Below are 17,297 nucleotides of genomic sequence, written 5' to 3'. Positions count from 1 at the left end.
AAGAACATCAAGGCTTTTCTTCATTCAGAAGCTGATGGGCTGCACCTGTCATCTTCCTCTTTAGTCCTGAGTCTATATTAAAATTGCCCGAAGGGCTGCAGGACTGTTAGCAGTTTGGATCAGGAGTCAGTAAGTCCTAATTGCACATACCTGCACATAAATAAATATGCCCTGCTAATTCATCCACTGCTACCCACCCCTGAATGAAGTGAAGCTGTTGACTGACGCACACCAGTGGTAAAAGTCCCAGAGAAAAATTCTTCCTCAACACAAGTGCCCAGTTCCTTGATTTCGTTGTCATTCCAGTTTCTTTTTATATTTTTCCAAAGGGTTCACACTTAATGAGTGCTCTGATGGATAGTGATGATTATATTGCATAGTCACTTTTACTACACTGTTGCCTATAAAGTTGGAATAAAACATGTTTTACCTCTTCTCGTGAAATGACTGTAAATAAAAAGAGGAATGCTTCTGAAAACAAATTATTCCAACTTTATGGGCAATAGTGTAATTAAGTTAACACACCATTTAGTCAAAAAAACTCCGTGTGTCAATTCCCAAAAAGTTTAAATGAGAAAACAAGTACGGCTATACACGTTTTTAGAGACAGTGCAACTGCTTCACCAACTAAAATTTGAAAAAATAAAAATAAAAAAAATAATTCTGCCAAAAGGATCTAACACCTTTGTAAGTAAAAGTAATATCTCAGTTACAACTGCAATTAAAGCTGCAAGTAGCGATGAACGGGCCCTTGCACCCTTGTGCACGTTCAGGCGGGCTGCAGTGGAAGCGCTTGTATAACTTCATGTAGATTCTTCAGGCCTGGACATTTAGCGGATGACACCACCGACGACTCTCTATATCAAACCATTCAAAAGTTATGGCAGAAAGTAGGAATTATCAAATATGGACCAATCAGATGAAGGGTGTGCGCGCTTTTTGGCGTCTATCGTTGCCACGGTAACGCTTTTGACTGGGAAAAGTAATAGAGACGCACATTTTGATATATAACACACCTGGGTGCACATTGTGGTTCGGGCGAAGAAGCGGCTGAAGAAATGGCATAAATTGCGCCAAAATTACACGATTAATTCAAAATGGCCGAATTCCTGTTCAGTTTCGGCCATGGCGCCAAGAGACTTTTCTTTAAGTTGCGACATGATACAGGTGTGTACTGATTTTTGTGCATGTAGGTCAAACCGTATTGTGGGGCTTGAGGCACAAAGTTTTCTAGGGGGCGCTGTTGAGCCATTAGGCCACGCCCATTAATGCAAACCATGAAATGTCAAATTTTTCGCCAGGCCTGGCTTGCGTGAAAAATTTGGTGACTTTTGGGGCACGTTTAGGGGGGCAAAAAGGCCTTCATTTCGTCGGAAGAAGGAAAAAGATTCCTACAGATACAATAGGGCCTTCGCACTGTAAGTGCTCGGGCCCTAATTACGATGCAGCTGCACACAACTGTGAATGTATCACTGCTACACTGAATCTTAACATATATCTCATCTTACGTTTTATGCTTTTTTGTCCATTTGCCATGTTCATTTTCATCATTGATAAGAGTTGATTTGGAGGTGTATGGTTGTGTTGTGGAATCAGTTTTCATTTTTCAGCTCTACTAACCACACCAGAGGGGGCTAGAAGGTCATGGGCCATCACAACGTCAGTTTTTAGGACACAACCAGATAGATAAAATTAGTGCTGATTAGTGGCCTCAGTCCTTCATCTGAAATGGGTAATAGAGATAATTTTGTAATGCTTGAGTTTTCAGTTTTATTTTGTCATGAAAAATGCACAGCACAAAGGGGAAAACATGCACAAAACAGCATTGACACTGTTTTCTATAAAGGTCACCATGGCAGCCAAAACAATCACACAATGTAGGAATACGCAATACATCTGGAATTCACAATAAACTAATTTGTTCAGCCAACTACACTTCCCATTGTGTAAAATGGCCCACACCACACTCTCTGCTTGCAGCTCTGTTTGGAACAAAAAAAATGGCTCCCAAGCTTGTGGTGAAACATGTACGAATACTTGCAGTGGGATTTTTACAATGTGCACTGGACTTTAAAGAAGTATTGCGCTCCAACTCTAAATAACTCAAATGTACCATTTGCATACAGTATATTTAGTCACTGATAATCGTGGTTATATGGTGAAAACTTGTCTGAATATAATTGCAGTGCAAAGCTGATTTTTATTTTAAGAGACCCAAACAAATACTGTTCAAGCAAGAAAAAAATTAACTTGCAGTCGTTACAATTAAAAACAAAATAACAAGAACAAAAATGAAGGATCGACCACTTTAAAACTGCAAAATGTCTCACTAATCTTTCACTAACATCATCAAATTCCTGTGAGGTTATACAAGTGTCCAGTAGTCCCATCTTTTCTAACTGTTAAAAGTTGCAGAGAGTATCCGGCGTGATCCACTAATACGCTGTGGAATTAAACTGTCTGCAGCAGAGTTTTTCTTTTTTGGTGTTATTGTTACAAATTGAGTTGAGGAGCAAATGCTTTTTTCTCAGTAACATACAGAGGGGCTGTCATGTGAGGAAAGCCAAAAAAAAGAGAAACAATTATTTACATCTGCATGTGTGATGCAGCTGTCTAGACGGCAAAGTGAGCTGGGAGTCGACGGGGACAGTTTAGTGTCACAGACTAGACCTTCAAAGCTCTCAGGAAAGCACTGAAGTCGCTGTTAGCACTCGGCTTTGAAAGCCTTTGACTGTATTTAATCCCAAGATATGATCAAGTGACTTCTTCCTGTGAACTGCATCCGAGTAAAGAGCCAACTGAAGAGGCCAGCTGTCACCTATTACCTGAAAGGTACAGCAGGGAGATAAAACAGCATTTTAGCTATGTATTTGTACTTGTGTGTCTCTGTGTGCTTACAACAAAAAGGAGTGGTTACACTGAACAAGTGTATCTGTTGTCAGGTTAACGGATGCCAAGTTAAACAGTCAAAGCTAAGCTTGAAGGTCTCATTTTCTTATTTTAAATAGCTGTAATTTCATTTAAACTTGTTTTTTTTTTCAAAAGCTAATAAGAAGTAATACTACAAAAAAAGCCTGATTGAGCAAACTGCTCATTCGGTTATGAAGCACAGAAGGTACGTCCTCCAGAGCTTAATAACACCCACATTTGAAGGCCCCCTCCAATGAAGTGTGCGCTCCATTTTGAGTTATTAATGGAGTCCCGCAGGTCAAAATCTAATTACACGGTAGTTTGTGGAGCAGTGCGCACATGTCTATGGTCCCTGTGTTGTTTTGCAGAGCCAAGCAGTGCCGGATGCTGTGGTTTTAATTTCCCTTAAATGGTGCAACAAGGCATAATTGAACTATGTTAAAAATTTCATCAGAACACCTCTGATGAGTCGTCTATCGCCAATTTATTGCTGCTCTGCGGTCTTTCCTGTGTGTGCGTTGCTCGTGTCAGAGCAGTAAACCCGGGTTGATATTGTGGTACACGGTGATTCGTTCTCTGATCACAGGGTATTTCTTTACAACTTTCTTCATTCCCCAACTCTGAATGTGTTTACTCAACTACAGTTTAGTATCATGTGAGAGGACATTCTTTCTTTCTAGAGATGTAAATATGTAAAAGTTATTACCGTATTTTCATGACCATAAGGCGCGCATATAAATGTCTTATATTTTTTTCAAAATGTGCGGCGCGCCCAATGTGTGTTGTTATTGTAAGGCAGACGTAGTTGAGGCCACCATGAGAACGTTAAAGAGGGAAGTATGGGCGCGTGATTTGCAGATGTAGTTGAGGCCACCATGAGAACGTTAAACGGTGTTTTTTTCCACGCATCACCATCGCTGTTGATCTGTGACTCTATGCGTGCCCATCTCACAGCCGATGTGAAAAAAGAAGTGAAACAAAGAATGCTGCGTTTGCTGTTATTCCGGGAGGTCTGACAAAGGAACTCCAACCGATGGACAGCGGTGTGAACCGACCGTTCAAAGTAAGGCTGCGAGCGGCGTGAGAGCGATGGATGACCGATGACCGTTTCACAAAGAGTGGAAGGCAGCGCCAAGCAAGTTACGCCACAGTTTGCGGATGGATTGTAGATGCGTGGGCTAACGTTTCTGCTGGGACTGTTGGTGGAGCTTTCGCAAAAGCCAGCATCATTTCCGAGGGGCCGCACGGCACGGAAAATGACTCTGACAGCGAAGAAAGTGGAACAGTTGTCAGGACTCAGCCCGATCGCGCTGAGACCAGGAGAACTGGTCAGCGCGTAGCCAGAGTGTCAGGATTTGACCTTTCCCCCAGTTTCAGTTCTGTCTTGAAACCTCCTGTTTCCCATCTGCCCTGATTGTCTGCACCTGTGTCTCGTTATCCCCTGTGTATATCTAGTCTTGTCTTTCCCCTGCTCCTCGCTGGTCCGTACTGTTTCCTCCCTCCCTGTTCTCCTCGTCGAGTTTTCGGATTCATGTTTTTGGTCTGCCTTTTGATCCTGCTTGGCAGCATATTTGGTTTGCTTTTGCAATAAATTTAAGTTTTTTCCAGCTCCTGCCTCTTGCTCTCCTGCATTCGGGTCCCCAACAAACCACCCCGTGACACAGAGAGCTGCGCGCCTGGCTCGTGCCCGTCACCGGACTCAGTGCGATCGGGCTGTGGATGAAGGCCGATGGGCTGAGTCCTGAAGTGTTGTATATTTGATTTAGCGCACCTGTTTAATTCAGAAACGGAGGATGAGAACTTCGATGGGTTGGATTAATGACACTTGTTTTAATTTTTGATTATTCATTGGTGATTTAAAATTTTTTAGTATTTTGTAATAAAGACTTAAATAAAGCACAATCAAACTCAGTTTTGCTCCTGCTCTATTTTTAAATACGCACACTTGTATGCTTGTGTGTGTGTTGTTGTAATGCGGCACGCCATATGTGTGTGTGTAGACGGCGCCTTTTCGTACGGTGCGCCGTATGTGTGTGTTAAATACAGTAATGGCACACATAACTGAGACTGCGCCTTTTCATACGGCGCGCCGTATGGTCGTGAAAATACGGTAATAGAAAGGCTTACCTGCTATTTATATTGCATGCAAGGTTGTGAAAACAAATGAATGCTTCATAAACTCAGAAATTCTATTTTATTAAATATTTTTTATAAACTATCTGAGAAAAAACTGCACTTTTGGAGGACATAAATCTTCTGATTCACACACTGTGGAGATTCATTACACTACATTTAACTATATAATGTATTAATATTGTTTTTCTTTTCCCTTTTTTCTTTGTAGAATATAAAAGCTGTTCACTAGCACCAGTTTTCTGTGATGTGCTGCGTTACTATCTTTTTATGATGTGTTCACTGTGTCTTCGTTTAGGTGGAAATTATCTTTACAGGCCTAATGCTTAACTTTATCCCTGTTTGTTTAGCGTGTTGGAGCGAGCACAACATCATAGTTTTTATGATTAAATATGACTTAAATATGTTCCTGAGAAACCAGGGGTGCAAAACACTGGCAAAAAGCGAAGGATATCATATCAATGGTAAAAAAAAATTTGTATCTTAATATTTAGAAGTCACAGAAGCAGTCGACAAAAACACAAATGACATTCATCATTATATAGCGGTTATCATGAACTTAGAGTTATTGTGGTCATGAAGATATCTCAACGTGAGGAAAACTTTTTTTTTCTTATCACTTTCTTATTACTTTCAAAGCCATTTAATGTCCATTTTAGCATCTGTGAGCATCTTGAAGGAGGTGCGATGCACCTCATGTGGTCAAAGACTGCTGTTACTGGTTATCAAGAGCCTCAGAACAAGCTGCAACCTTTATGTCCTCTAAATTCACGGTCAAGCTGAAGCGCAGCTGTGATGCCAGTTTGTGTTGTTGTTTATGTAGATAACATAATGACACAAATGTTAAATAAACTGCAGCCCTGCAGCTTGCGTGCCCACACACTGTAAACACTATAGAGTCAAGAAGATATTAGATATGACAGTTTATACTGTATACGGTTCAGAAATGCTTCATGTAACATAAAAAATAAATGGTGTTTATGGATAATAACTGAAAGAGCCGCATGCGGCTTTTTCGATCTACAAATATTTGCTGTTTTTCCACAAAAACAACAATCTGTGTGACTGTGTGTAGGAAATGAGCTGTGACATTATGAGTGCATTATATCATAGACAGGTAAAACCGTATTTAGAAGTATTACCATTCATACTTATCATACATTACAATTTACTCGTCTTTTCTATTGCAGGATTCCATCCCTCTGTTATTTCCTTTCCTTTTTCTTATTAATCATAGTATTGTACAACTCACCAATCTGTTTGTGGGTGAGAAGGGAATCGTTGGCACATTGTGTGTGATGTTCAAAGCTGCAGTGAGCTGGTCCATTGATCAACTACTGTCAAATAGTGGAACAACACTGTAGCCGTTATGCATGAAAGTGGCTCAAATGGTGAGCAGAAGGAAGCAGTTTCATGTCCCAGGACACGGCTTCCTTTCTGCAAGGGGTCGATAAATCGCTGGAGCTCCAGCAAACGAGTGCACTTTCGCCACTTATTGTACTGTGCCCGTCTATAAAAGCGTGCTGCCTGGGGAGGGTTGAGTGCAGGCAAGTAATATATGAGTGTTGGGTCTTTTTCTTGCAGGTTTGTGTCATATTAACAGTGTTTATGTGTGCAATTAACGCATGGCAGGTATTCACTTGGCATGGCTGAAAAATTAAGATGGGGCATGCATTGTAATAAATCAAGATTCACAGTGCAATGATGTCACAGTATGGATAAAAGTAGAATAATCCAGTCTCCGTGGCTTTATTGTCATCCACAACTCCAAATCATGCCAAACTTGCTATACACCTCAAAGTGGAAACTCTTTTTCCTTTAGTTTGGACAAAAAAATACTCATTATATTTAAATGTTACTTAACATAAAAGCAAAATAACCCAATAATTCTCCCCCAAGAAAGATGTCAGTTGGAACCAGTGTCAAGAGCATTAATACACCCCTCTAGTGTTACTTTATAGTTTAATATGCAGCCTCTTCTGTAAAATTCCTTCTCAAAGCTGAGCTGAGGTCAGAGCACATGACATATGACAAAACAGCCGGGATCAGCGATCACAGAAGACATGAGACAGAGGCTGAGGGTTAAAGAGAGGCTTGCTGAGGACAGCAAGGATAAGCAAAAGGAAAGAGGGGGGGCCTGAAGACCGAGGAGTAGAATGACACACGATTATACTGGGGATGAGCAATGAGAATCACATGGTCAACTCAGGAGACACCTAAGGAAAGGTTATCCAAAACCACACCAGTTACAGCTGGTAAAATGTACAGAGGGTTTTCTAAGTAATACATTACCATTATGTACAGTAAATTCAAAGGACTAATAGTAGAAGTGGTTCAAATGCAATTACAGGTTTTGTCAACAAATGTATATGTAACTACTTTTGTCAATTCAGATGTTGACCAGTATGGGCTTTTCTATGGATCACCATAAATCAGAGTGATTAAACAGACAAAAGGAGTCTTATACTGTGCATGTGCTTAAACACAGCCTGGATGAGCTGTGAACCGACAAGGTCTGATCACAGGGAACAGACGAGATCAATGGTCTTGCCTGAGGCATTTCTACTCACAGCTTTAATACACTGAAGAAGTTTCTGATCATTTTAAAGCTCAAAGGATGGAGCGATTTTGTGCTGACGCTTACAGTTTCAAGACCATGAGGTCACTGTCTGAATCACCACCCGGGGAGTCAGAGGAGATCTTTTAAATCAATGAGAAAATCTGAAAATCAATCATCTAATATTTACTCCTTATTCAGAAGGCCTCATTATTGAGTTAAAAAAAAGAAAGAAGAGAAGCATCACCAGCGTCTCAATGACAGAGAGACTCTGCTTCATTAACAGTGAAATGAAATAAATCGAATTATAACAAATATTTAACTGCATCTACATGGTAGGAATTTGTCAACTGTTAAAATTAAATAACTAAAAAATAAGACCTTTACTTATTATCTGACAGGGACACTTGTTTCCAAAGAGTTTTAAACCAGCTCTTTCAGAAGAGGTGCAGGATTTTAGAAAAGAGACTCTGATTTAGTCAATGACTCACCTGGTAGTAAAAACTAAACAATTCAGCATCTACCATTTGATATACAGTATGTCTGGAAATCTGAGGTCGGCTTGAGAAGTACAGTGCAGAGCATTACTCTTTGTACACAAACTTTTCTTTGTTAGTTTTTTAATTTCTCAGTAATTTGGTTGTGTTTTTTTTCCCGGTAGTTCAGTGTGAACTTTTGTACGATCGAGAATGAACTATGATTACAAGACAAAGGAGAGGATTGTCTTAGGTTTTCTTTCATGCTTTTGTCTTTTTTCTTCTCGTATTTCATGATTTTTATGGTATTATCTTGCTTTAGCCTTAAAAAAACAACAAGTTCATTCTGAAGGATGCTACAGTGCATATGTGTTTGTTAATAAAGCTGCACATATTAAACATGGTTTCAATGTTTTGCATAATTATATCCCTAAAAATAATTCATCCCTTCAGAGACAAAGCTTTAAAATGAGTCAGATGGTCTGGCAGGTCATTGCATCCTTGAATGTCACCGATTTTGTGTTGATAATAGTTATTAAGCTGTTTTTAAAAGGCTAACTAGAGTCAACGGACATCTACATTATGTACAGCAAGCACCCTCCTTCTTCGTGCTCAGTAAGGCAATTTGTGGCCTTGTATTTGTATTCATCATATGCCCCTCTGCATATCTCCCAGCCTCGAGTGGGTAGAGTAAGAGACAGAAAAATAACTTAAGGCAGCTGCATTAGATATTAAAATGATGATGTGGGTAGCTCTGTAGAAGATTACAAATGCTGAACAACAGTCCCTTTTACTGGAAGTTAGTGTAACTCAGGAAACAGGCAAGCTGATGGACCCACAGATGCGGGCAGAGATATGAAAACGATGGCGAGTCACAGATAACGAGTGGGACAAAGTTCTGATAAGGCAAAAAATATCCACGCTCTTCATGCAATATGAGAACTGACGCACTGGTGCCCAACACTGATATTTTAATTAATGAAACAAGGTTCTCTGAACACGTGTTCAGCCACCAACCACCATGAAGAGCCAGTGAAGTAGTGATGCTAAAAGCAGGAAAATCTGTCTAGAGCAGATTATGTCATTAAATATGTACTGATATTTGGCAACAATGTATTGATCTTGTTAAAGGTTCTTTTTCCAGAGAAAGCTTCTTTACTTTGACATGTTTTGACAACTCCTGTAGTCTTCCTCCGAAGATGTCGTGTGATGTTGTTGGTCTTGTTCGCTGTTTTAATGAAAAATGGCAGACAGCCAAGGATGGTTGTGCCTCCCTGCTGAAGACTGCATCCCAGGAATGGCACAGGATGCAGGCTAGCTCATCTCTGCTGATGGTCCTCAGGGCCCGTTTTCTGACTTTGATGGCTTCCTTGATCCAGCGATGGGGTTTATTGGTTTCAGCTCAGACAGCAGAGGGTGCAATCGTCCTCTACTGTCTGACCATTTCCCATAAAAAATAGTGAGACCCTGTCAAGTCAACATGATGTGACATCTTGTGAGGAAGACTACAGGTGTAGTCGAAACATGTCAAGGTAAAGGTTATTTTTTAACCTGTCTGGAAAAACAACATTTAACAGGAACAACCAAGACAGTCTGAACGCAATCACAAGTAACAGCATATAGATTTTTTTGTTGCAGAAGAAGTACGCCAGTATTTGCAATATGTCCTACCATTAATTGTGATATTATCCATATTATAGGCCATGAATCACATATCGTATAGTTTGGGCTCTGTGATGTTTGTTTAGAGGTGGTTATGAGTGTGGATCATCTCCCAGTTAAAGATGAATAAAAAGCTCCGGGCCTGGGTGGCTTTCCAGTTTTATAAAGAATTTTGGATCATATTAGCACCAACATTTCATAAAATGATTTTAAACATTGGGTGTCTTGACATCAATTACACCCAAAAAACAACGAACTTTTAACATTCAGTGTATTGTGTGCTTCCTGGGATTTTCCGCATAACTGTGCAAAAACGGCGCATCTGGTTTGGTGGCGGGCCGTTACGTAACGGCCCGCTAAATCACAGCCCCCTCCACCCAGCTCCCTGCCTCCTCTCCTCTCCAGTGCACCATAAAGGCTGATTTATGGTTCCGCGTTATACCGACGTAGAGTCTACGGCGTAGGGTTACGCGGTGACGCGCACCGTACGCTGAACCCTACGGCGTAGGCTCTGCGTCGATTTAACGCGGAACCATAAATCAGGCTTAACACGGAGCTGTTTAGAGCCTCTTCTGTTCTAATCACCGGAGGAAAACTGCTAAGAAGACCCGCGGCCACTGACTGGACTTAAGATAAGAGGACACTTTATTTACATGCCTTTATTTTTATGATTGTTTGCGGTGGACTGCTTTTCTGTGCATGCTTCGCCTGTCGCTCCCGGCTTAACTCTCCGACGCCGCTGTTAGAAGTCCGGTTCGGTGTGCGCACGGACTTCATCCCCGGGCTGTAGTCGCCCTGTCTGGGCTGTGTGTCGGTGTTTGTGGTCGGTGTGCGCGCGTGTGTGTGGAGACGCCGGCAGAAGTGTGTAGCAGTTGGGTTGGAGGAGGTTTGGAGGAGGAGCGGGGCAATGATTGACAGGAAAGGGGGAAAAGGAAGCGTTTTTCACGGCGCAAAAAAACACTGTCATAAAAAGCCAGGAATGGAGTACTAGAGTGAAGTTTTTCTTGTTACACCCTTTTAGACACATTTGAGGGATGTTGGCCAAGACTTTTAATAGTGTTAAAAGCATGTTAAAAATGATGTCACAATACCTTTAAGGTAAATAAAAGTTTACCCTCAAATAAGAACTAATATCAGCCTCCTATTGAAACCAGACAAGGATCCTACCTCCCATCGAGCTACCACCCAATATCCCTTATAAATGTAGATCTCAAAATATTCTGCAAAGATCTTTCCAAACGTTTGGAAAGAATAACCCCTTCTATTATACACCCTGATAAAACAGGCTTTATTAAGTGTAGACATTCTTCCACTAATACACATAGACTAATTAATATTATAAATCATTCAAATATCCATAATCTGGAAACTACAATTATATCTCTAGATGCAGAAAAAAGCATTTGATCGGGTAATCTGGAAATTTCTATTTGAAACTTTGCACAAATTTGGATTTGGGAAATCTTTTATTGATTGGATAAAGATATTATATAGCTCTCCCAAGGCATGTGTAAGGACAAACGATCAAATTTCAACAAGCTTTAACTTGCAAAGAGGTACCAGACCCGGTTGTCCTCTTTCTCCTTCACTATTTGGGATATTTATTGAGCCTTTAGCAGCTGCTATTAGGCAAAACCAAAATATTAAAGACATACAATGCAAAACATCTCTATCTGACTACTCTATCAACTGGTCCAAATCCACAGTTTTGTGCAATTTCCAGAATACACCCACTACTAAACCCGATGGAATTCTATTCCCATTTCACTCGTTGGGAGAATTGCCACCATCAAAGTTTATCGTGATAAAGATTTGAGGTCATATGGCCCATCCCTATTCCAAAGGCTTGTGTACCCGTTGTGTGTTTTCCTGTGTTACTTTCATTTCAGACTTGCAGCGGATTCCACCTCTCACATATATGCTTCATACAATGATGAGAAAACTGGCTTATATGCTTTTGGCCTGTTATTGCTGGTACCTCCAAGTATAAAAAAAGAAAGAAAAAAAGATCAATTAAAAGTACCTCAACTCTGACTACATAAAATGGAAAAGAAGGAGGTAGCTACATGTACTTAATAAAACAAAAAAAACTAACAAACTAGACTTTTTTTAACCTATCTTTTTTTTCAAAGATTATAGCCTTCTACTTACAGCTCACATACAAAACACTGTATATTGTGTTAAAGATAATTGTATTACAATATTCCCACATTCAAACATTTACTGAAGATTTAGTTCAGATGTATTTAATGATTTCTTGTTCTGACCCTGAATCAAATGCGACCTTGTGAGATGAAGTCATCTCTTATTGATCATTTGTGTCTCCCATGATGTTGGGAGGAATTCAGTGTTTTGCTGAGAGACACATAAACAGGCAAATGTGTTAAACGTCTACCCACACAAAAGCTCTTTGAATGTAAGTATGTGCAATACAAATGTCCTGTTATCAACCAGCATCTCTCACATAATGTTTCCTCTGGCTGCTCCACCCAGAGTTTAGCTAGAAATCTCATCCCACATTTATTTTCCCCCATATTCAGAATAGTAATGCACTACTTTACTGTACAGCCTCTATCACACACACACACACACACACACACACACACACACACACACACACACACACACACACACACACACACACACACACACACACACACACACACACACACACACACACACACTGTAAAACTCACCAAATCAATACTTGCTCATGTGCAGGACAAAAGCTGGTTGGGTCATATTATTGCCAATTATGTGTTTTTGTAAACACGGTTAGCTCTGCAGAATCCTCTAGACCATTTTTTTGGGGGATCCAAATCGAAGCAGAACGTGGTGCTTTGAGCCAAGGTCTGAAAAAGCAGTGCCAGTCAAAAGGTTGGGCTTTATTTTTCAGTATCCAGACTAAATGAGCATTGATTTTGACAACTTATAACAAAGAAGTCAGCATGGACGGCCAGCGATAAACAGGCATTCAGCAAGCTGTGCTGATCTTATTAATGACAAGGGACCAGCTCTCTCGCTCTTTTTCTCCTTTCATTTCCTGGCATGACTCCTAATGGGTGCAGACTGTTGACTTATTACTCAGAGTATAAAATGGCTTTTTATGCAACCTCTGTGAGCCACCGAACTGCAAGCAAATGAAGAGCGATTATAAGCACATCCTAGCTCTGATAAAGAAGTGTCAACGGTTTTCTCATTCTCACCTCTATGAATGACAAATCATCACTGTTGCATCCAGTCAAGTATTCTCACTCAGTACCGTTTTGAGTGACAGATGGAAATGTGCTGTCTATTATTTTGCAGTGATAATGTTGACAAAATCCTGCAGTTAATTGGTTAAAATGTAAATTGACTTTTAAATACGCAGCAGGTGTTATTAACATCATCCATTTAATGGAGACCTGCAAAGAAAATGTGGAGTGCTTTCAAGTGCCTCCTATCACAAATGATAAATGAATGAGTTATGTATGTGGCACATACCTGATGCCTTTGATTTGTGCAATGCTGTGGTGGGAGATCCTCGACAGAGCAGAGATGACCTGAAACAAACAAAAAAAAGGCAAATATTCAATGAGGAGAATTGTACTTGAGAGCGTGTATTTGTGTGTCTGAAGTAAGTGCGAAAATATAAAACTTTTGCATAATAAAACCCTGAAAAGAAGTCAGACAACATGATCAGCAAGCTGATCAGATTTACAGGGAGATCGCAGATAAGAGTGCATTATCCGACTGTGTGTTGAATTTGCTGTACATTAGAAGTTGACAGAACAAAGCTGTAAAACTAGATTCAAAAGCACACACGCACCAAAACAAAGTAAAAAGGTCTGTCGTATTTTGACCCTACTATTGAAACTATCGAAAAGACTGTAAAATATGTCCCCATCAACATTTCAGTGGGTGATGAAACAAAACGAAAGCGGCAAAAACATAAAAACAATGACTGTTGCAATGCAATGAAATGAAAAAAGATATATCAACGGCACCGATCAATTTTGAGAAACTAAACAATATTTACCAAAGAAAAATAATTTCACCCACTTCGCTTTGTTGTGCTCATCCAACTATGAGACAAATATAATAATGTCTTTTTTTTGTGTTTCTATAGTGTTTCCCTATCAGATATAGGTACCAGAAAGACATGCACATATAAAGTAACCTGTCTTCCACTGATTACATCTTCTGCTTCAGGAGCTTAGTAATTTTTACTGTTAGCTTGCCGAAGTAGAAGGATGTTCTAAGCATCATTGCCTCTTTTTCAGGAAGATTACACAGAAACTACACAACAAAATATTTATGAAAATTGATGAACAAGGCAAGCCTGGCCAAAGGAAGAAACTATCAATTTTTAATAAAGATATGAAAGACTTTATTTAGAACTGCAAAAGAGTGCACTGGCCTCTCTAAGTGCTGTCTCAGATTTCCATGGTGTTGTTTTTTTAACTACTTTGCTGTCGTTTCTTTTTATTCATTGGTGCAAAAAGCTTAAATGTGGCCCTGTACAGATTTAATGTTGTATCAAGTCACACACCGGGGGCTTTATGGTTTAGTACTACAGATGGCGTGCTCGCAGGCTAATTCAAGAAGACAAGGGAATCACCTAGCTCAAAAATACACACACAGACACACACTTTACAGAACACAAACCATGTCTCCTACGGCTCATTACCCACTCCTGGGTGTATTTCGGCTTGCAACACCATGGCAATGCCAGATGTCTCCTTGACAGGGAGGAGAAAATTGTTATCTCAACCCCTTTCTAGGCAGGTGTGTTACCCACAGCCTCTCATCAAGCTCCCTCTTCAGTAAGCACACAATATGACAGCTCTGTGCCAGTGGTATTTACCATAAAGTCGAGCCCATCTTAATGGCTGTCATGAAAAAGACCTCCGGCACTCTAACGTTGAGAACCACTTGTGTTTAAATGTTGTTGTCCTTTACCTTTCACTATTCAAGGTGTTCGAGTGTTTAATGTAATCATGGAAAATGAATGAACTACATGGAGCACCATTACAGAGTGCATATATGTCTCAATGGTTACATCTAAATGCTCCATGGAGGGAAACCACAATGGGACTTTCACTCAGCCGGGTGATAAGGGGTTACCCCTCGTGTAATAGGCAGCACTGTTTATGCTTAATGGGTTCCATTATGGGGCAAGTCTACGATTACACCTCCTCGGAACAAATTCTGACTGCACCGTGTGTAGATAGTGGCCAAAATGAGAGACGAAGATGGGCAGAAAGGCAGGGAAGGGAGCAGTCTGTTAAACCAATCGTCAGGGGTTTTAAGAGATCACTGTGGATAAAGCCATTGTGCTGTTTGGTGGCAATCTGCCCATCCAGTCATACTGCAGGCAAGGGACACATATGGCGGCCTTCCCCATCAGCATTACTGACATCCCCCCCTCCCCCCGTGGCCACTGAAATACAAAAAGTGAATTAAAATGTTGGACGGCTAAGAGCCCAGATATATTTGCTGTTTGAGCTTGCGTTCGCATCCGTTCGCGTGCACCACCAACTGCACCAACTGCGTAGTACGCGAGGAGAACACGTCGTACCGGCGGTGACCGATAGGGGGCAGTAAGCAGAGCAACAGTTAGAAAAGTGATTAAATATTTAGTAGTAGCGGTAGTAGCAGCGGTAGTAGCAGTAGTGGATTAGAACAACAAACAAGTTAACATGACAACATTGGATGAAGAGGAAATTATAACATTGCTTTGGTTGCAATCTCGGCAAAGGAAATGGCGCCAGCCACCTCCTTGTCGTCACTTGTGGCCAGCTGGTATCTGACCGAGACCAGCGTCGCTCGCCGCCAGAGCGAGAACTGCAGGTCGCGTACGCGTTCAGTGTCTTTTTAAGAACGTGCAGGTCAACGCGACAAAAATGAACGCAGGATACGCATGACGGCCATGATGCGTATGCGTTCTGAACTGCAAGTATATCTGGGCTTTTATATCCATTTAGAGAAATTAATATATTATGCTGCCTGGTGAGCTGCAGACCAATATGGCTAAACACAGCTGCCTTCAGCCCAGGATGATCTAGGTTCAAAGGGGAGCAGAGCTACTGGTTTCAAGGCCAGATAGGTCACACGAGGGCCTGCTGTGCCAGCAATGAAGATGTTTGCGTAACTTTCACACATTACAGGATAATGTCCATTAATAGTAATTCCCAAATTTCCTTTAAGGTTGGTGGACTGTTCTTAGCTTTTAGTTCATGTTAGCCACAAATGACGTAAAATGAACTACGTGAGTTGATACTGGCTGTGTTGATAATGTCACTCTGGCTTCAGTATGAAATTTGGTCTTGAAACGTTCTATCATGGCCTCCCAAACTTTTCAGAAATTTGCCATTAAGTTTAAACTCTTTTGTAAAACCCTAGATGAGGTGATTACTATCCTAACAACACTGAGATAACATAATCCTGCCACTTTGTTTTGGACAGAGTAACTCTGAAAAATGTAATTTTTAGTGAACAATTCAGATCTGGAGCGTACTATGACGTAACAGACACAGATCACAGCAGAATCGTCCAGCGTCTCCGTTTTTATCCCCACCCACTTGCATAAAGCTGATTTCAGGAAAAGGTTGGAGTCCAGTGGCTGACTACTAATAAGACCTCAGGTAAATGTGTCAACTTTTGAAGAAAAAAAGATGTAAAAAAAAAAAGGTAGGAAATGTCATTTTTGAGAGCTAAAAGATGGCCTGTCTGGCTGATTGTGCTTCCTTTTTTTACCCCCAAATGTTTTTTGCTTTCCTTTGAGCCTCCTACCCAGTCTCCTTTCGCTCTTCTAATCCTTTTGATGCAGTCAGAGCCTTTGAATCTCCACACATTATTAATTTCCCTCTCATCTAGTTCTCCCCAGGGAGTCTTAACTCAGGGGCAAGCAAAAGAAAAAAAAAACACCTCTCTACCACCATTAAGAATAAGGAAACAACACGTTCCATGATTGGGCGATAACTTAGTTAAAGCATTAAACCACCGTCTTATATTAATCGCCACCTTACAACTCCGTACCCATACCAACAACGGACCCTTTTTGTCAGTCACAAGGACGCATGTTAATCACAAAGCATCACTGATGCGACTAGTTTCAGCATGACAATAGCGTGCAACATTTGCAAACCATGTACTGGATAGGGCATTATGTCTACGGATTAACTGTCAAATGTTTGCAAATGCAAGCCGACCTTGCCTCCTGATTTGCCACATGTGGCCCCTGCCCCAGCTGGATGCAATACACCACACCATATAACATGTGACGACCCTGCAACCAATGAAAAGACCTTCAAGACCTGGTTTCCCCCTGGCAACTGGGGACTGACTGAATTTGCATCGTCATAAATGACCACATCCTATTAACAGTGGGAGGGTGTGGCTGTGATCCGATTAAGATCTGAAAACATGCACCCGAGGTCTATCCATCATAAAACATACTGCCAATTTAGTTTAAATCTGATGCAGGCAGAATACGACTATCTCGCACCTGAAATCAATGCTTTTGTTGGAAGTCATCCAACAAAAGCAAAACAAAAAGGAAAAGTCATCCTATTATG

At 40.8% G+C, this 17,297-nt stretch overlaps 1 protein-coding gene across 9 annotated transcripts in view; it reads right to left on the bottom strand.

Annotated features, from left to right (window-relative positions):
• vav2 (vav 2 guanine nucleotide exchange factor) overlaps positions 1–17,297 on the bottom strand; it is a 259,563-nt gene that overhangs the window by 61,884 nt on the left and 180,382 nt on the right. For all 9 annotated transcript variants that reach the window (XM_061734430.1, XM_061734432.1, XM_061734435.1 and 6 more), the window contains exon 3: positions 13,222–13,280. In XM_061734430.1, coding sequence (XP_061590414.1) covers positions 13,222–13,280 — 59 coding nt within the window. The remainder of the gene's footprint in view (positions 1–13,221; positions 13,281–17,297) is intronic.

Source organism: Cololabis saira, chromosome 11, assembly GCF_033807715.1.
Source record: "Cololabis saira isolate AMF1-May2022 chromosome 11, fColSai1.1, whole genome shotgun sequence".
Classification (NCBI taxonomy): Eukaryota; Metazoa; Chordata; class Actinopteri; order Beloniformes; family Belonidae; genus Cololabis; species Cololabis saira.
Note: the sequence above shows the minus strand (reverse complement) of the source record. Positions and strands in the feature narration are given on the sequence as shown.